Below are 21596 nucleotides of genomic sequence, written 5' to 3'. Positions count from 1 at the left end.
TGGACCTTGAATGGAGATTCAGTCATGGCCCTAATTTTAAATAATTTAAATGAATGAATATTTTCTCAAAGCTGGCGCATGCAAAAAAGAGGATTTAAATCACACAGTTACACCTGCCATCTTCACTATTTTCCCCACCATACAGATGACCCTGAGACTGTGCAAAGCATTATGTTGGGTTTATAACAGGTGCAGATTTGTTCAGAGAGGAAGGATCACTCTTGGGGAACACTGTATAGGGAAGAAGATGGACCTGTGCAGATCAAAAAGTCAGGCTCAAAAGAGAGATGGATGATGAAGGGAGTCTAAAAATTCCCATCCTATGGCTGTTCTTCATGCTGGGAAGTTAGCTGCACCTGGTCTATATTTAGAAGGTGGTCCTCTTTGCTCCCAAATGCCTTCTTCTCTGCCTTGCATTCTCCAATTTTACATGAATATATGCTGTGCACACAACCTAAGAAAGCTGATATCAGAAGTAATGTGGTCAAAGGAGGAAAAGTAGAGCAACTTCCACTGCAAAATCTTCTTTGAGTCAAACTTGATTCATAATGGCTTCCTGGACAAATTTTCTTGGCAGCAACTTAGAAGTTCTTTGCTATAGCAACCTCTATGTAGAGCTTATATGGTGAAACTAACCAGGGTCTGACCCAACCTAAAGGCCTTTTTTTCCTTCAAGGGTGTTAAATAATCTCTAGATCAGCTTTTGTGACAGGCCCTCCACAACAATGGGAATGTGGAACAGTTACCGCAGACCAAATTGTTTTGTAAGCATTTCCATGTCCTAACCTAAATACAGTGTTCAGTGCATGTCCTAACCAAAATACATTTCAAATAACTGCTAAATGGCAGACGAAGAGACGTGCTCTAATATTACAAGAAGAATCAGGTTTTAAAAATCCCCCCATTCATTTTTTGAACTTAATCTATGGCTGTCTTTAAGTTACATGTTTATGCTTGCATTGCTAGCTCATGCAATGCCATTTCTAACATCATACTCCAAGCACAAATCCATCTTAGATATCTATAAAAATGTTTGTGGGTGAATTGTTGAATTTCTGCCTGACCAAATACTACAATCAGGGAAATTTTGAGGTAGCATTCTGCATCACAGAGATGTAGTAGGCATACATTTGCCAGGGACATCTCTATCAGGGGATTAGAGAAGCTATTTCTGTGGAGTGTCTTGCTGGAGACTTCTCTCTTGATCTCCAGAGTTCACTAGCAAAGAGCCTGATTTCTAAAGCCATCATAACATACAACACGGAAGCAAGTCTGTATGGCTTATCTGGGGCAGATTATAAGATTATAAAAGTGTGTGTGTGTGTGTGTGTGTGTGTGTGTGTGTGAAGTGTGAAGCAGTTGGTAATCTTACCTTAATTTTTTGACAGTTGCTAGAAACTTTGGATAGGATATATTTCAGGAATGTGTGCAGGATGTGGTAAAATTGTCAAGATGGTGGTCACAACAGTATGATTTTAGTTCTACCTGTTTTGTTTTGTTTTTTGTGCAATGTACAAAAAGCTTCAATTGCACCACTGCAGCTGCCATCTTGACTGTTTTTTAAATCACACCTTAAAGACACCCCTGATATTTGTGTGTGTGTGTGTGGAGAGGGGAGGGGAATAACACCAGAAGTTGTGGTCACCACAGTGGGAAGATTTTTGCATAAAGTTTTCCTGGCTCTCCATTGTTTGCACTAAAAGCTGTTTTTCTTCTTATGGGAGAGATCTTCTCCCCTGTGGTGACTGGAAAAAGTTAAGCCATCCCTGTCTTGCATTACTTTCAGTTTATAAAGGGGAAAATAATGCCCTCTGATGATTATTCACATATCTCTAAAAATACAGTAGAAGAGAGCAACAGATTTGTTCACAAAGAGGGACAAAGTTGTTGTGGTTCTTTCTGTGATTAAAAAAAACGTGCAACTGGTCAGTAGTTTCCTTGATGACTTCTGCCTTACTACACCCACTGCAACTCCCAATCCCTCCAAAACAAATGAAATTTTATATTTCAGAAATTTTCTTGGCAAAACCTGCAAATGCTTATTACCACATTTCTTAACTGGCATACAATCTAAGCAAAGTCATGAGGTGCCAATGATCTGCAGTCTATTTAACATCATGGCTATTTATTTTTATGGGCTCTCATTATTGCTCTTTATCCTAAATTATAGGTACATTCCTGGCTGCAATTTCTCTGCTCTGCAAATTCAACACTACTTTCCTTATTTAATTTCCAAATCATCCTTAATACCTTGTCAGTCAAAAATGCACTGCCACACATTAGAATGGTTATAGTTAGCCTGGAAACTGAGAGGCCATCGTGTCAAATCCCACAAAGTTATGTCTTGGCGAATGTTTCATTTAGATCTGGAGTACATGAGATCTCCCACATACCAATATTTTGCTCAAAATATCCATTAAGATTCCACTCTAGGCTTCCAATATTCTAGATTCCAATATTTGAGACTTGCCAAGAGCCATCTTGTCTCAGTTGCACTGTAGCCTCAGTAATTCACACACTCTTTCTCTATTCTACACAAGTATTTGTACATGTGAGAGCCAGTTTGGTACAGAGGTTAAGGCCCCAGGCTAGAAACCAGGAGACCCTGAGTTATAATCCCAATTTAGGCACGAAGCCAGCTGGGTGTCCTTGGGCCAGTCATTCTCTCTCAGCCCTAGGAAGCAGGCAATGGCAAAACACTTCTGAAATCTAGCCAAGAAAACTGCGGAGACCTGTCCAACAGGCACCAGGAGTCAACACTGACTTGAAGGCACAAGCGCGCACACACACATGCATTTGTACATATATAGGAACAGGAGAAAAGTGCACACGAACAGATCTTGGTTATTGGATGGAGGGGGGAAGGAGAAAGTGTCTTTAAGGAAGAAACAAAGGAGGGTTATTTCTTTATCTGCTTCACTAATTAGAAAATAGTTCACTGTACTGCATGCAACACTAAGCAGTAACAGCAAATGATAATATGGTTTGATTAGGCAACGGGGCCAAGTTACAAACCCAAAATAAACTAGGAGCAAGAAGCACTGGCTTAATTCTGACTTGACTTTCTGATGAGATCATTCTGCCCAAATCATAGCACCAATCAGATTTTGTCAAGATCCAAAGGCAAATCAGAATGATGGCAAGGCTTGTTAGTCTCTGCAAGCAACCTGAGTGTAGAGTCAACCATACAGCCAGTGCAGGAAGGAATTCTATTAGCCTTTTTATTAGAAGAAAATCTGTTTTATAGTATCTTAAAACAGTATCTTTACCCAGTATAGACAAACTGAAATGTTTACATCCCACTATTCCTAGTTCATTTTGAATTGGTTCCATCATGTTTAAAACAAAATGCTGTATTTTTGAATAGAAACATGAGCACGGATAACTCTTTTCCCCCTCCATGGAAAATGTTGGACACTTATGGCTATTTTTTCCATCACAAAAAATATCCTTTAATATTTTTATAGATTGCTATTGCAATGTAACAGTTTAGAGCTACAACATCATCTGCTTTTATAAAAATGTGACAGTATCCCAAACAAACTTGTAAAGCTTAATTGTTAATATACTCATAGATAGAGAATTTCTTCCTATTGTTCCAGTTTCCTAGAATCCTTCTTAAAGAGTGGTACCGAGACCTGAGCACAAACGTTGAGTCTCCAGTTACAAGAGTGCTGCTGAGATCCTCTCCATGTTTATGGCTTTTATTGTAAACTCTAAATTCAGGCCACCTCCACATATTTTCTAGATTATCTCAAAGGCATTATAAACACTAGAAATCTTTTGACACTCTGGAAAATTTTCCATTTTCCTCATGAATACCTTACACTCCTATCCCATCCCATTCTATCCTTAAAACTGCCCCAAACTCTAAAATCAAGTGAAAAAAATGGCCACCAAAGATTATTCCATTTCACACTGAATTTCTGTAGTACAATCAAAATTGGGGGCTGGATATGGCCCATACCTCACAAGTTGCCCATTTCTGTTTTAGCCTCTTCCTCCTAACTATGTATGTGTATATTTGTTCTTAGGTGTAAACTCGTCAATCTTTTACTTACAATATTTAGAACCAGGCCATGTTTTTATATTGTACAAATTGTCTATTTAGATGACATGAAGATATTTTAAAAGTAATTATTAAATCACTTGGTGAAAAGATTTAACTTCACCCTATAGCAAGCAAGAGTTTCTATTCAAAAATCATATCGGATAATATTGGATTTGGAATCTCTGATGGAGTCAATTTATGCATATACTTAGTTTAAGCTGTACTTAAAAGGAGGCCTGTTTTTTCATGAAACAAAAAAGAATGTCCTTCAGAAGAAATTCAATGGGCTACTTTCATAGAATTTCATTCTTCAGTTTTCTCAGATTAGCACATTAATTACACAAGGTAGATACAAATTACACAATACATTTAATTTGAGGGGTTTCACATCAGAGTGCTTACATGAAGTATGTATGCCTTCAAGTCTATCTTAACTCCTGGTGACTACATGGACAAGTTCATGCAGTTTTCTTGGCAACAGTTTAGGAATACTTTGACCTTGCTTTCTTCCCAGGACTGAGGGAGAATGACTGGTCCAAAGTCAACCAGCTGGCTTTGTGCGGAAGGCAGGACAAAATGTCACAGTCCCTGGTTTCTAGCCTGGTGCCTTTAACCTTTACATCAAACTGGCTCTCTAAATGAATAATGCACTGATGTTTTCAGGGTATTATTCATTTGTGATCAGTGATGTGATGGAAAGTGTCTGTTTTCCTTAGTGGCATGTAAGGACTAAAATTGCTCCATGATGCGTTTTGTTTTCCACAGGCTGCAAAATGCAGACTTCAGTGAGTGATTTTCCATTGTGCTTGCAGGTTTACCCCATGGCATGCTCCTGTGGGTGGGAAGACTGAAGGTCCCCAGTGATTTCCAAAACTGGCAGACACTTAAGAACCACCCTTGTGTCTTCTGAAAAGACATGTTAAAAGATACCCTTCTTGCCAGTTGTGCAAGAAATGTGTGTTTCATTATTCCATCAATACAGGCTTATTTTCACACAAAATCAATACTTCTGTACTGCTCTCAAACTTCACAAGACGACATTTGTCAAGAACAACAAGGGTCAACTCCACACACACATACCACCATTCCTGCAGATCCTTGGCGCAAAGTGTCTTCCTGCAAAACCTGAGATTATCATGTCTTGGTTTCTTTTCTTTTCTTTTCTTTTCTTTTCTTTTCTTTTCTTTTCTTTTCTTTTCTTTTCTTTTCTTTTCTTGTTTGTTTTCCTCTTTTGATAACAGAGACAACTGAGCTCTCTGGCAGCAGAAGTTTAAAAGGAAGGTAATACTGACAGAAGCAATGCTAACAAGGGATCCTACTGGCTTTCACCTTAAACATGCATTGGCAGGGACAGAATAATACAAAGGAAGGGTTCTGATGCATAAACAGATTGTTTCATCAACATTCCTCAACATGGTCTCTCCAGAAGTGTCAGGACTGCACTTCCCAAAATTACTAGCCAGAATGGCTTCAGACAGGGAACTCTGAAAGCTGTAGTCCTAGTACTACATGAGCTCACCATCTTGGGGAAAGCGGTACTAACTCATGGAACTCAGCTGCCAGTACTGTATAACATATAGGCAAGGTGAGAGCCAATTTGGTGCAGTGGTTAGAAGTACCAGGCCAGAAACCAGGAGACTGTGAGTTTTAGTCCTGCCTTAGGCACGAAGCCAGCTGGGTGACCTTGGGCCAGTCCCTCTCTCTCAGCCCTGGGAAGAAGCAGGCAAGGGCAAAACACTCCCGAAAAACCTTGCCAAGAAAACTGCAGGGACTTGTCCAGCAGTTGCCAGAAGTCAACACTGACTCGAAGGCACCAAAACAAAACAAACAAACAAAAAAAAAACAGTGGGACCAGAAGCAGAAGGTTACAGTGTAGAATTCTGCTGGAAAATGTCAAGAAACTGTGTCTCTGGTTTCTCAGTATTCTGCCCCTGATATTCAGGGGCAAGTTTACTTGGAATCCCAAAAGAAAGGGCATTGAGCTCATGGCCTGTGGATTTCCCATCCCTGTTGAATCTGCATGATGCTGTTTAGCTCCAAAAGACCAGCATTCAGAGAATGCAAATACAATGGTAGCTTCAACAAAATATTGTAATGTGAAGTGTTCCCTGCTGAAGTTAATGCAGAACTTCAGAGTGGTCCCTTCTGAACATGAGCTAGAGAACCCTAAAATGCATCAAGACAGGCATAACTATGTTTTGAAATACAATGAAATACAGCCTAGACACACGTACACCTCATACTAACCTGTAAAATCACAAAACCAAGAACTATTGACTCTGTTCAGAATCTGGCCACTCAATCACATTCTTTGATCCAGCCCACAATTAGCCAGCATCCCATGCCCAATGAGCATATTCAATCTTCCCTGGAAATGGGACAGGATGCCCTTGGGATTTCCCCTTTCCCACGTTTCTGGACAAGGGCAATGGTCACTCACAAGAAAACCACACGGAAAACTAGAGTTAGCTCCACAGAATATTGTTACCCTTTAATACCTAAATTGATTCCTGAATTTATAGGCACATGGACATACAGATTCCAGAGACATGTTCACTGCACGCCAAACAAATCAATACAATAATAGAGTTCCTCCTGTAGATGTAATATACAGGGAGGAGATTTAACTTAACAGGAAAATCAACGTTTGATGTTAATTGTATTCTAGGCATAAAAGGTTGTACAAGTGGCATACAGAGACTAAAGAGAGAGAAAGAGAGAGAGATACCAATAAACTCACTTTCTGGTCTGAGCATTACTAACTGTATATTACCTTAAAATGCAATTGTGCAGTCCCCTTCCTTAAATATAGCATTGTTATGCTCAGAAAGCATCAGGATGAAAACAACCCAAAACTTAAAAGGGCTGCCTTGCAAAAATAGTTTTTTTTCTGGGAATTTCCATGCTTATTTAATGTCCCAGACTACCATTTTTTTCCTCCTTAAAAAAAAAAAAAATCCTCCAATTTGAGATCAACCAGCCATTTTTTATGGCCTGGTTGGAGCAAATAAACAAACATCTGGAGTCAAAGGGTATGTTTAATTTAAAAGGGCTCATTTGGCCAAAATGGTGAAATCATGAAAAATTGCCTGTCTACGAGCTTTGAAAGGCAGATGATGAAGCTGTTTGGCTACAGACTTTTACCATCAATTGAAATTTATTGACGTGTACACCTGCTCCAGTCTCTTGCATTCACACATCCCCCATCAGCATTAATGATTTTCGTGTGTGTGTGTGTGTTCATTTTTATTGTTGCAATAAAAACAAAATTTTAATTCCGTGCTGATACATGCCCTGAAGAATATTCTTGGTGCAATCCAGAGGTTCTCACAGTTGCAATATTGTACCTACTTATTTTAAGCTTTACCCCAAGAAATCATGATAAACAGAGAGTAATTGTCTGGGATTCTATAAAAGAAGGATCTCAAGATTCCATGGGAAGGAACACTCCCCCGACAATGTGGCCATTTATCTTACTGGCCTTCCAAGCACCAAGAGATCCAAGTTGAAAAAGTAATATAGTATTCATTTCCTAAAGTACTAATGGTAAAACGATCAAATCTCCTGGAAAGTGTGATCAGCTGTTAGTGACATTATACAGACATCCGTTTTTGTTTTCTTGGCAGCAATATTAATGAGATTTGCCACTGCCTCTTCAAGAATATTTTTTCAACTTCCCTACAGCTTACAGCCCTGAGATTATCTGGTGCTTTCACAACCACATCCTAAACAGGCCCAGTCGTGCTTAGCTGTTTGAGATAAGCCAAAGTAACATTAGATAGCAACCAAACTCTACCCAGGTCCCACTCTTAATAACTATCAATGATTCCTGGAAGGAGCCACTTAATTGTCTGACAAGGAAGAACAAACTCAGCTATCTGGGCAAGAAAGTATGGATTCTCTCTCCGTCTCTAAGTACTTCTCAAAGCTTCAGTCTTATGTTGAAAATTTGGGAAGGCAGATGACTTTACCAATTGAAAGCATTATCTCATTTAAAATCTATTAGTGGATTTTTTTTTCCCTCAAGGGCCTCAAGAAACGTTTCATCCAAGTTCTCAGCAAGGCCCCTGAGAGTGTTTATGTACATTTCCAAACCCATTCACCCATCCCTCATTCCACATGACTGGCTGCTCCCATCATTATTCTACATAAGACAGTGGTACATTTTTATGCCAAAGTTTTAACAGCCTGCAATATCCTGATAGAAATACAGCATTGCTCTGAAGCACAGACACAAAATTGTTGAGCTTAGAAAATGACAGCAACATGAATCTAGTGACCCAAATAAACGTACGTTTTGAACCATATCAAGTCAAAGGTCAAAATCAAAGCTAACTGCAACGTATTAAACATTCAGTAACATCTGTGTGATTTCTAGAAAAAGGCAAACACAGAACCAGGCTCATAAACTGTACACTTCTGTAACTTTGCTGAAGTTGAGTTTAATTTAACAACCCTTTGCATTAAGTAAACAACCATCCTTAGTTCTAGGCTAATAGGCCTAGCATATACTAAGCAATACAATTACTATAAAGACTGTGGTCCAAGATGAACTTGATGGGGAATGGGGCAATAGAATCCAATCCTGTCTCTAATTCAAGTTCCTCCTAAAAAGTCCACCTTTAAATTAGGAGCTCAGTGTCCTGGGCATGCCATAAGGTTAAGAAAAATGCTTTCCAAAAGTGTATTTTGAAATTTTCTAAGGTAAGCCTACCATGGCGAATGAAGAGGTGAGTGATAGGATAGTACTGGATTCAGAAATGGCTCTATCCAACCTAGACAACCTGTGATGGCACAATAGAACTTGCCTTATTAGCTATCACCACCTTCCCCCCGCCTTTTTTTTTTTCAACCAAAGTTGTAGAAACAAGGCCAAAAGAAGGAGAATTCCTTCTCTTTCTGCTGAGAAACACAAAAGGACCTTTCTGCTATTGGGTAGTCAGTAAATATACTTAAAAGTACCCTAGGACTTTAAAGGTATATTTCCAGATGCACAAATCAGCACTAGGAAATCTGTTTATATTAGTATTTAGTAATCTAGTAACACAACAGGAAAGGAAAACACACAGAGAGATGGATGGATGGATGGATGGATGGATGGATGGATGGATGGATGGAGGCTTAGAGAAAAAGAATATGCTTCAAAGAGGAAATGTAAGCAAAGGAACAATGGGGATTAAATTTCAAAACAAAACCAATTTTGGAAGAAAACCAAATCAACACCTAACATCATTTTCTCTTTAGTTCCTCATAGCACCAAGAAATCCTTGTGGGTTTGATTACTTCCTGAGTTCTGGAAGTTTTAACTTCATAACTTCCAGGCAGGATGGGGGGTGGGGTGGGGTCTTTATCTCTGTTCCTACAGCCACTGCTGTTTCAGGGGAGATTAAAAAAAAAAAAAAGCAAAAGCTTCCAGTAAACTTCTGCCTTGCTATTTAACTTCAAGGAGTGGTAGGTTGTGCTTACTCAGAGATTTAGCCAACTAGACCTCATACTCGCAGTAGAAGGGATTAGTCTATAGATTAATTGTGTATCTGTTCTGATCTAACAGGGACCTCTAGAAGCTTGCATTGACAGACTTGTCTGTTACAGGGGCAGACAGGGCTACCCTCAACTGCTGGCTTTTGGAAGGCTAGCAGGGTCCTGTGTGACAGCAAGGGAAGAGGGCTCACAAATTAAGTCCCAAAGAGAGATCAGCATCATGGTAACAACCTCACAATGTCACCCAGGGTCTCTGTTTTAACTTTTTTTTTTTTTTTTTGTATTTGTAGCAGTTCTAAGTCTCTAGATAGTTGTATCAGGATGGCGGCTTCTCTTTTCCCAATTTCTTTTTTCATTGGGACCAGGATGGATGGCTAAGCTGAAAACACAGCCTGCGCATATTGCTTTGGGGGGGGGGGAGGGAGGAGAGAAGGAAGGAGGAGAGGACAGTGAAACATGAACTGAAAGTCTACAGAAGAGTTATTTGGTTGGGCAGGTAAGGTTACCAAATCTGGGCTACAAATATCTGTACAACATGGTGGGAAAGAGTATGCTGCTGTGTAATGATTGTAGAGATACTTGCAGCTCAGATCTGGTAGCACGAACAGGAGGAGAAACATATAACTTTCAGCAAAGCCTACTTCTAATCTCATACCCAACTGTCCATTCAGTTCTAATTCTCTACAGCAGTGTTCTCAACCTTGGCAACTTTAAGATGGGTGGACTTCAATTCCCAGCATGGCTGGCTGGGGAATTTTGGGAGTAGAAGTCAACCCATAAAGTTGCCAAGGTTGAGAAACACTGCTCAAGAGATAGATGTATCAGCAGCAGTTCTAAGACAGCTTTTTTCATTCCAAAGCGGGGGGAAAAAACACTTCTGGTGGTGATGCTTTGCTACTGTCCTCCCTGAGATAGAATAAGAGGACAACACATTACAAACCCCTTGGTTACTGCAGTAAAGATTGTCTCCACACGTCCGGCTGTGGTTCACTGATGGATGATGAGTTTTCTTCATCTCTTCAGTTTGGCTGTAGTTGGGCAGTACAGAAGATTATGACCACAAAAGACTTAAAGTTTTAAGGACTTTATAGAAGTGGAGCAAGTGATTGCTATGGTCCAAAGAGAAAACTGGGTTTCTGAAGGGTTGGGCTGTGTATTGAGGAGAGTAGGGATCCAGTTTGAGAGACAACATGGTCACTGATATCTGAAGAGTGGCCAGGCAAGAATTCAGTTGGGACTTTGGAAGAAATGTGTTGGTTCTCTCTCCTTTCCCTTGTCTCCTGTCTAGATTCTGGTTAGCTGGCTGCCCCAGGATAGGGAGTAATAGGAAGACGTAGGCTTTCTGATACCCAGTCCCAAACAATTTCAGACTTTATAGAGAAGAACTGCCACCATGAAACTGGCATCTTGAATTGGACTCAAAAATGGGGGGGGGGGGGGGGGAAGAAGCCACGGCTGCTGGACTGGGTGACTTTAGGCCAGTCAAGACTCTCTCTCAGCTCAGCCTACCTCCTTCATTCTGTTGTGCCATAATGAATGAGTTAAAAAAAAATACTATTTCTAGACCCTGATTAAATATATTTCATGATTTCTCAGTTTAACATGATATACTTAAAAAACAAAACAACACATGAATTTCTGTGTCAGATGGTGCACAATATAGAGCTTCATATAGATACAGGGAAAAATCAACTGCTAAGCATAAAGCACCATTCACATTAAGGAAATTACAAACTCTGACTAATTATGATAAGTTGCTATGCAAATTACACAGTGATATTCTAGCTATCCATTTCAATCTTAAATAGATGAAGCCTCTGCTGTAAACAGGGATAGGAATCTAGCAACTGTATCAATAACAAAGACTGCAAGCATATTTGTCATTGATAGCATGTGTAAAATAATTACGGTCTGGGAAACAGAAATCTTTTGTTCCATTTTTATGATTAGCATGTTTTTAACTAACTGTTGCAAGGTGGTGAAGTGACTTTGGACTTTTCATCCCACACACAAATGTTGTTTTGAGACACTGAAAGGACAGAATCCTGACTCCACTAACAGAAATTATAAGGGAAGGATGGGCTAAGATCCTGTTAAATCACGCCAAGGATCTCTTTGAGAAAACCTGTCTTCACCAATAACCAGCCCAAACTTTTACTAAGAAGGCATGTGTCCTGCCTTTGTTTTCAAAGACGTAACAGTACCTCTTTTTCTGAATGTAGACACCCCATTCAGCGGTACTGACTCTCAGGGAATGATAGATTCTCCCAATATTTGTTTAGTTCTCAGTAAAGAGCATCTAGGTCAGAAGCCTTCAACATATATTATGATTATGAATGCCACCAATTACTTTTCTGCTACGTTAAAAAGGATTTTCTTGCATTTTTCCAGAGGGACAATCTAACAATATTAACAATGTGAGTTTTTTGTTCTCTTAAACCCAGGTGACTTTAGCCAATCTCAAACAGCTAAAGCGAGTAAATGGATGGGAGAATGCCAGAAAATATTATACTGTAGCTGTAGGACACAATGAAGAGGAGGAGGAGGAGGAGGAGGAGGAGGAGGAGGAGGAGGAGGAGGAGAAGGAGGAGGAGGAGGAGGAGGAGGAGAGGAGAGGGAGAGGAGAGGAGAGGAGAGGGAGAGGGAGAGGGAGAGGGAGAAGGAGAAGGAGAGGGAGAGGGAGAAGGAGAAGGAGAAGGAGAAGGAGAAGGAGAAGGAGAAGGAGAAGGAGAAGGAGAAGGAGAAGGAGAAGGAGAAGGAGAAGGAGAAGGAGAAGGAGAAGAAGTCCTAAAACAAAGCAAAGGCAACAGGAATTAAGCTTGACTCATTGAGCGCTGACCATTCTGTACTCTCTTGAAAGTTTTTTCTTTCTGAAAAAGACAGCTTGTAAGGCTTGATGGAGACACCAGCAAGGGGGTTGGGGGCTTTATCTTTTCAGCTTCCATTGCATTGCCATTCCATATTGGGCTCTTTCATTTGCCATTTATACGGGGACAATGGAAACTCTTTTTCATGCAAATTACAGGAGTAGCTCTCCAGTTCCAACAAAGGGCCAAATGCCATCTAAATAGCACTTGTATGGTGTCTCTTCTGAAAAAGAAAAAGAAAAAAAGGTATCCAAGATCAAAGAGCAGAGTTAATTTTACATGTATTAAATCTATTGACAGTTATGTTAGGTGGCTGACCCACCACTAATGTAAGAGGATCAGAAAGGGTGGCAGCACATATCTGACCCTATGTGGAGCTCTAAAGTTCTAAGCAGGATTGGACCTGGTTATAAACTGGATGGGAGGCCACCAGGTTAGGTTAGATTAGACTGGGAAATTGCAAAAAGATCCTGGACAAACCACTTCCATATTGTTGCCAAGAAAACTCCATGGAGGTAAGCTGAGAGGTTTTAAAAAAATGATAAACCACTGTTGTACAGCTGCCAAAAATATTATATGTCACATCCATGAAATCACTAGGAATTGGACCTGAAGGCAGGCAGGGATGAAAGTCTTACTCAATTCAATTCAATTCAATTCAATTCAATTCAATTCAATTCAATTCAATTCAATTCAATTCAAACCTTTATTGGCATTACAGGAATCTTTTACTATATTCTAGGGAGAATATTTTTCCATCCCTAAGAATCGTGCAAGCCATGGTCTTCCCTGTGACAATCTATGGAAATGAAAGTTGGATGTTGAAGAAGCAGGACGGGAAGAATGTTGACGCCTTTGAACTTTGGTGGTGGAGGAGACTCCTGAGAATACCCTGGACAGCCAAGAAAACAAAGCAATGGGTCATTGAACAAATCAACCCAGAATTCTCACTCAAGGCACAAATGACCAGCCTCAAATTATCCTACTTTGGACACATTATGCAAAGACCTAGCTCTCTGGAAAAGGCTCTGAGGCTGGGAAAGGGGGAAGGAAAGAGAAGAAGAGGACGACCAACAGAAAGGTAAATGGGCTCACTTATAGAGGCAAAGAGTGCACCATTGGAAGACCTGAAGGACCAAGTTAGGGGCAGATTGTCATGGAGAAAAATCTATCTTTGTGGTCATTAGGAGTTGACAGAAACTTGGAGGCACATAACCAATTTAAAAAACCCTCTTCTTTGTTGTGAAAATAACTGCTTCCTACCAAACCTCTCCCCAAATAATTTTGATTGCTCTTTGCTGTATTTTTGGAAGATCTCAAACACAACAGATAAATAGATGGGATATTTGCCTAGCCTTTCCCTCCCTCCCTCCCTCCCTCCCTCCCTCCCTCCCTCCCTTCCTTCCTTCTTGGGATAGAACTATTGAATTTTCTTGTAATATAAAATATTTGACAATGAAGTGCAGTAGCTAATGTACTGTACATGCAATCTTTACAAATCTGAACAAGGTTGCTGGTTGCTCCAGTAATTAACTTTCTGCCTCAACATTTAAGAAAAACTGGATGCCAGTATTTCTTCATACAGCACAATTACTATGTATATTGTAACAAACTTGTGGATAAATATCAGCACTTCCATACTGAACTTCTCAGGGCTCAAGTTTGGTAAACTCTTCCTGTTATTACAGCTAACCCAAACACTTAAAACCTTGGACATTTTTAAAGATTTGCTAGTTTGAACTTATGACCCTGTTTGTCATGGTACCAAATGATGAAAATATTTCACACATTAGAAAATATACTTAGGAGTCAAACATGAAGATGAGCATTCCACAGAAGGAATGCCATTATTATTTAACTGGCTTACAAATTATTAGAAATTGAACTTTATTCCTCTGTAAATTTGAAATCCAGATATGTTGTCAGATTGTTCTTCAATCATTTTCAAAACCCAGTATAGTACTATATCCTGAGGAGAGGGCATAGACCTGGAATTAAATCTGCTAGATTTAAGGCATGATACCAACTGATACAAAGACAAATTTCACTCCAAAAAGAAGAGAAAGCAGATTTTTATTATCAGTGAAATGAGTCCTCTCTCCATAAAATATTTGACACAGAGCTGGGAGATGCAATGTGAACAGAGTCTGTACATTCCTAGAGAATTTGGAGACACACAATTGAGCTTCCAATTCTGGGCAACCATCTAAATATGCTGTTTTCCATCATTCTTTCTCCAGCAGCTTCCAGGCTCCAGTTTGGAAGAGATACATAGAAGGCAATTGTAAAGGATGAGTAGTTTTCCAGTAACTTCACTGTGACTATGATGCAGCAATTTTGGAACAAGTTTCTGCATTCATTCATTCATTCATTCATTCATTCATTCATTCATTCGTTCATTCGACAACTTGCTTTAAACTCCTCTATTTAAAAATCTGTTTAGGGACAATCTTTCTGCTTTCTTTAAATCTCCCCCCAGCTTCAAAATAAGACTGCTTAAAGCAGAGCAAGGATGGAACTAAGTTCAGAAAACACAAGTGACTTGGACACATGAAAGTTCTCTGGAGCCACCACAAAACTTGCAAACTTAATTGAATAGGAAAGAGTTGCTTCTTCCATACTTTTCTGTTTTCTTTTGTCTTTGTTCTGAAGGAGGGGTGAGAACAAAGTGGAAATTGTGAAAACCTGGCCTAACAGAGATGAGTTGGTTCTGTTTTTTCTCCTTCAGAGCCCCAGAGAGAGTTAATTTACATCTGCTTTTGCTTGTTCCCAAAAGATTCAGAGCCCTGTAAACAAGCCCCTTTGGAGATGAATAAAGGCAGTGGTCATTTTCTTCTTACTCTGGGTTGCAAAGAATTCCCAGAAAGCTGCCAATATTTACATATGCAATCGCTGATTCATTCTTTTATGTGAGATGGAGATCATTCAGGGAATAGAAAAACCTCAGGGGTGGAATTCCAAAATGGCATGTTTATGTGTTTCTTTCTTTTCCTGGTACACTCTTGACTCCAATTAAGAATGCTTTAGCTCAGAAAATGTCCTTGCATTTTATGGAAAAACTTGACGGCTGACCTATCGTCTTCCAGCAGGAGATTCCAGACTCAATTCACAGCACCTGGATTTCTGGAAAGCATCCTTTAATTATGCTTTCCTTGAAAGTAAACATGTATGAACAGTCAACTGAGCTGACTGTGTCACGCTCAGAGCATTTCACCTGACCCTTGGATAATGTTCTCTTCTCTCATGCACTTGAAGTGCATTTAACTTGACTTTAGACTTTAGACTTTCTCCCACTGAAAGCGGGGATCTGACATTTTGGCTGGGATTGTGTCACTGCACTTTAGTTTAAACTACACAGAATATTATTCACTCATCTGAATTTAAACAAATGTTTGACCAGAATACATTGTTCTATGAACCACTTGAAAGCAAGCTCAATCTTATCATTTAAAAAAAAAAAAAATTCAATGGACAAATCAACAATAGAAAACCAATTGAACCTTTACATATCCTACTCATTTGGGCAACAATGTATACACCTACAAGAATGCTCTATTATGTTGATCATAGAAAATTTATTTATTTATTTATTTATCAATCATATTTATATAGCTGACCATCTCACACAAAGTGACTCTGGGCGGCGTACAGCAATTAAAAAGAATAAATACATAAAAACAATTACAAATTTTAAAAAAACTATACAAGCACACAAAACAGGAGGGGATAAAATTAATAAGGGAGCCATCGCAAAATCTCCCCGGTCCCTTGGGAGCCCCAGGCCTGATCACCCAGCCAGGTCTTGAGGGACTTAAGGAATGTCAAGAGGGATGGAGCTAATCTCATTCTGGGGGAGAAGATTCCGCAAGGCGGGTGCCACGGCAGAGAAGGCCCACCTCCTGGGACCCGCCAAATGTAATTCTCTAGCAGACGGGATCCGCAGCATGCCTTCTCTGCCAGATCTGATGGGACGGGCAGATGTAATATTAGGACACAAGAGCCCCCTATAAAATATCTGGTAAAACTGCTCAACTAAAATAAAAAAAATAAAGGTTTGATGATAGTATCAATTTTTTTTTTTTTGGCTTCAATTTTTACCTTTTCAACACATTTTAGTATTAGTTTTAAGCAGCACAGAATATAGATTGATTATATTTATTTGGTCAATGACCAGCAAATTATATACAAATATAAAAGAATTCTCATGTGTGCTTGGAATCAGCAAAATATCTCAGTGCTGAATGAACAATTCCACTTATTCTCAATCTAATCTATTTCATAGGGTTGTGGTTGTGGGGAAAAAAAAAAAGGAAGATCTGAGCGCTATCTATGCTGCCTTGAGATCCTGGAGGAAATATGAGATATAAATTTAGCAAGTAACTAATTAATACCTACCTTAACAACAACAATAGCAATCTTTCTTTTCGAGCAAGGATTTGATTTCCTGGATAGATATATTTCTATTAAACGTCCCTGTTGATTTTTTTAAAAAAAATATCACTATTTAATGTATTATATTTTCAGGGTGGTTTCAACTGTTGTTGACTGTCCTGAGTCATGCAACATGGTGGAAAAAGAGAAATTCTTATTCATTTTGTCATTTATTTTGTTCGTTGCTAGACCCCCTCAAGGTTAAACCATAGTTTGGAAGGCAGTCACATTCATCCTCTAAATGCAGAGGATTATTTGTCTGTGCACAGAGATCATCAGAGGTCATCCTTCTCAATTTTCTTTCAATACAGTGCCGGAGAGGACCTTCTCTGTGCAGGAACCCTGAAGCTTTCCCCAGGGGGAGACATATCCAACATTCACAATCTGTTCCATTTGTCACCAGGTTAAAACATGTCTTGGCAAGCTTTTACTCCTCTCAACCTTGCTTACTGTTTCCCATAGCTGTAATGTTGTACTGACTCTGAAATTCATTTTTTTCCAGTTAAAGTGCTGTTTACAGATTTTCCCCTCTCCATAGTGTATTTGAGCATGCAGCCATTTCACCAAAATTAAGAGCACATCAATATTTTCCTCCTTCTAAAAGGTATAATGAAGTTTGAGATCTCAGACATTCCCAGTGTGGATTAGATTATGCACCATTATTATATTCTCAGAATCTCACCCAAATTTAAAGTTTTTTCTCAAGATTGCTAGGGAAAGGAGTGACGACCCATAAGCACCCTAGTCATTTTACTCATGACTCTTCCATACCCTTCTTCCCATTCAAAGTTAAACTGGCCACTTTCCAGCACATTTTCACAGTCTCTGTGATCTTTCTATGGGAGAAAAAGACTTGGAGAAAGACAACAACCTAACCATAATACATATATTTCCAAGATGCAGATCAAAGAGATCACCATGAATCAACTTAGAAGGGAAACTTGAAACTGTTTACTTTTTTGGAATTACATGTTCAAGTCCCCAACTGTTTTCCAGAACTCCAGAATCTATTCCTAGATCGTAGGAGATCATAAGGCAACTTAAAATCAAGAGGCATAGCTTGGGTTTCCCATGCACCTGCTTATAAAGCATGGTTTCCTTTCTTTGACTGGTGTATTTCGTACCATCTGTACAATTTCCACTGAAGAAATAAACAAAAGAGAATTTCTGTATAATAGCAACTCATGTTCACTGTCATTCTTTTCTGCTGTAGAATAACAGAAAACACTAACTTTCACCTTTTAAAAACAAATATACAGTAATGTGTTCACAATATTTCCTGTACTGCAGAGGAAATTCTTCCATAGAGTCCTAAAAATGAATTCTTCTGTCAATATTCCATTTTTAATAGACAGTGATGAAGGAAGGAAGGAAGGAAGGAAGGAAGGAAGGAAGGAAGGAAGGAAGGAAGGAAGGCAGGCAGGCAGGCAGGCAGGCAGGCAGGCAGGCAGGCAGGCAGGCAGGCAGGCAGGCATCTATTATTCTTTTCCTATATTTTTTGTATTACAGATTTCTAAAAAGAATTAATTGAATGTAAAAGTACAGTGGTACCTCGGGTTACGAACGCCTTGCTAACGAACTTTTCGGGTTGCGACCAGCTCCGGCCGCAAAAATTTACCTCGGGTTGTGAACAGGATATGCGGCCATTTTCCGCCATGACACATGGTCCGTGGCCATTTTTCCACCCATGCGACGTGGTCCGCGGCCATTTTCTGCCCGTTCCACGTGGTCCGCGGCCATTTTTCTGCCCCTGTCACGTGGTCCGCGGCGGTTTTTCCGCCCCTGCCGCATGGTCCGTGGCCGTTTTTCCGCCCCTGCCGCGTGGTCCGCGGCCGTTTTTCCGCCCCTGATGTGGTCCGTGGACGCCGGAACGGATTAACGGTAATTACATTGAACCTTATGGGAAAATTTGCTTCGGGTTGCGACCAATTCGGGTTGCGACCAGAGTCACGGAACAGATTAAGATCATAACCCGAGGTACCACTGTACTGAGATTAAACGGTAACTGCAAAGTAAACATGCTTCAATGTTTTTCTTACCAGAAATGTTTACAAATTGTTTTGAACTCATCAGTGAAATAAATCCTTGTCTGTTTAGAAATTGTCTTTGTTGAAGTAGAAAAGTGTGATCTAATAGATTCATCTGCTGCCCCTATAAGGGGACTTCTGGAGCCAGTTTAAAATAATAAAATTCTAAATTTGCCATGTAGACCTTTCTTATAGGTGGTACATCTTCCCCAGAGAGTCGGTTGACTGAACAGAGCTATAATGAAGTCTAATGACCAAATAAAAATACTTACCCTTTTACAGTATTTCATAACAATATGGTTTTGCATACACATGGCTGAATTTCTGTTTACCTCTGTGATGGGTGAGGTTCCTTGATCCAGAAGGCAAAGGTGTATAGGACATTGGAGGGGAAGTAGAGACATCTTCAACGGAATCCTGTAACAGTAATAATTTGAATAATTAATATCAAAGTGTTAATACAACGGATATACAGAAGATTTAAAGCAATTGTGTAAGTTACAACATTTATACAATTATATAACTTGCCAACTTCTGAAAAGCTGGACCAGAACCAGCAAAATATAACTTTCAAGTGACCCTCATGATTTTTACTTTTAAAGTGAAATGAGGTTTTAAAAAATAGGTAAGTCAATCTTCTTCTACTGCTTGACATCTCGCTAAGTCCCTTCAGATATTATCATGCTGTTTTCCAAAGTTTGCTTTCACATTATGGAAGTCGAATCAGAAAAACTGTGTTTTATTTCCAGCTGTGTTAAATTTACATTTAAGCCATATCTCTTGTTTAAGCTGCACCTCTTCAGGCTGCATGTGGGAGCTGATGTTCTATTGACTTTCCCATTTTCCTGCCCCTTATAACACACTTTCTTTTCTTATCTTTTTCTAGTTTCATCTTGATGGTAAGTAACAGGAGGCTGCTGGGCAGAAACATACGTGCTGACCATTCCAGTGGTCCTCAGAAGCAACATGTTCATCAGCATGGGCAACAGGGAACATGTGACATCACACAGATCATGATGTCATTATGCAAATGACACCATGATGCATGTGATGTCATCATGCCTTGTAGCAGATGCTTATGCTGATCCTTTTGGGGAATGACAAATGAAACAACTTAATGACTTCTGGGGATGCAATCGCAGACTGAAGATGCTCCATGAGAGTGGAGCCAACAGCTGTGGCAGAAAGAGGAGCTGGTGAATGGATTGACTCCTCAGAATCCCTCTCCAGATCAAGGAGAGGACTAGGATCACCCATAAGTTTGCTTCATACAGAAGCTGCCCACCAAGAGATCATAGAATATCAATCTCCGGTGGGTTTGAGAACTCAGGGAGCCAGGAGAAAATCATCCTGCTTAAGCCGCAGTTCACGCCTTCAAAGGGATACTAGGTTTGCCCACTTCTTCTTTCCACTACCTTAGGAAATTGCTTGTTATTGATCTTTTGGATGTTAAGACCCTTCTGAAGGGCAAGTTTCATTATGCTGGGAGAGCTTCCTTCTATCCTGGATGAAAGGAGTTTCATGTAAGTTTAAGGATTAAAAAGAAAAAAATAATAATTTTTGGAAAATAGCAAAAGAGGGACTAGAATGTACATTTTGGAAAGTTAAGGGGTCAGATGGACTTGAAAGAATATTTCTTGTGGGTTGTTTAAAATTTTATAAAAGTGTAGCTGACTGTAGAAGAAATTAAAGCTGAGAACAATTTATTCAGAAATTATTTTCAAGATTGTCTGCCATTATAAAAACAGATCTAATGGAGGCTACAGAACAGGAACAGATTCTACTGGACAAAATACAGACTGAGGCTGACTTGAATGTGGATTTGAAAATGGATTTTTAAAAAATGCCAGACTACAAGAGAGATATGGAAGAAGATGATGTGAGTTTGAAAACAGGTGACAGATTATGAGAATGATATAGCAAATGATGCCATGATGGATTTACAAATGAAACTGGTGACTTTTTAGTAACTAAAGGGGACATACAAATAATACATTAGAAAAGTGACTTGGATAGCCTTCTCATCTTGGATTTATAAAAGAGACATGCCAAAATACTAGAGCTGTTTCTGAGAGGAGACAAAGAGAAAATAATAAAAAAATCAACTTGTGGAATATTAGTTGATGGGATTAAAGACCAAGCTTTTAAAAAGTAAATGGAAGGAATATAAAGTGAATTTATTTGATCAGGATTAAAATACATATGTTGTGGTTTCTGGAAGCTATTAATGGAATTTCTTCTTGACCAGGACTGAATGATGAGGCTTTAAAGATTTGTTTATAAATGGGGAGAGTTTCTTTTGCTTTATTCCTCAGAGAAAGTGATAAGTTGGAATACAAAATGATTAAGGTTAAAATATGTATGTTATTACTTTTGTTAGCTCTTAATGGACTTTTGGTGAATAGGACTGAATGATGAATTTTTACAATTCATTTATTGATAAGAGATGAAATATGGGAAGAAAAAATATTTTTACTATTATTGAAATACTAGAGAAAGTGTTAAGTTACTGAAATTGTTTATACTTGTCTGGAGGGAGGGGGAGTCATTCTCCTTTTCCTATTTTTTCCTTTTTCTCTGTCTTTGCACTTTTTCTTTTCTTCACTGTTTATATTTTTCTTAGTTCGTATTAGTCTTTTATCTTTTTATTTGTAAACTTTAATACAATTGTTACCCCCCGCCCCGCAAAAAAATAGAGCAATGAAACAACTTAGTTTAGCAACCAGTCCTGAAAATAAT

At 39.2% G+C, this 21596-nt stretch overlaps 1 protein-coding gene across 1 annotated transcript in view; it reads right to left on the bottom strand.

Moving 5' to 3' along the window:
- Positions 1 to 21596, bottom strand: part of LRMDA (leucine rich melanocyte differentiation associated) — an 821041-nt gene that overhangs the window by 127229 nt on the left and 672216 nt on the right. Inside the window, exon 6 of the mRNA XM_088128961.1 lies at positions 19190 to 19274. Within this exon, the coding sequence (XP_087985087.1) occupies positions 19190 to 19274 (85 nt within the window). The remainder of the gene's footprint in view (positions 1 to 19189; positions 19275 to 21596) is intronic.

Source organism: Python bivittatus, unplaced genomic scaffold (genome assembly GCF_059951505.1).
Source record: "Python bivittatus isolate LINGU-HERP-01145 unplaced genomic scaffold, Pbiv_v1 ctg000050_np1212, whole genome shotgun sequence".
NCBI lineage: Eukaryota > Metazoa > Chordata > Lepidosauria > Squamata > Pythonidae > Python > Python bivittatus.
The sequence above is the reverse complement of the archived record's forward strand: the minus strand, read 5'-3'. Positions and strand labels throughout refer to the sequence as shown.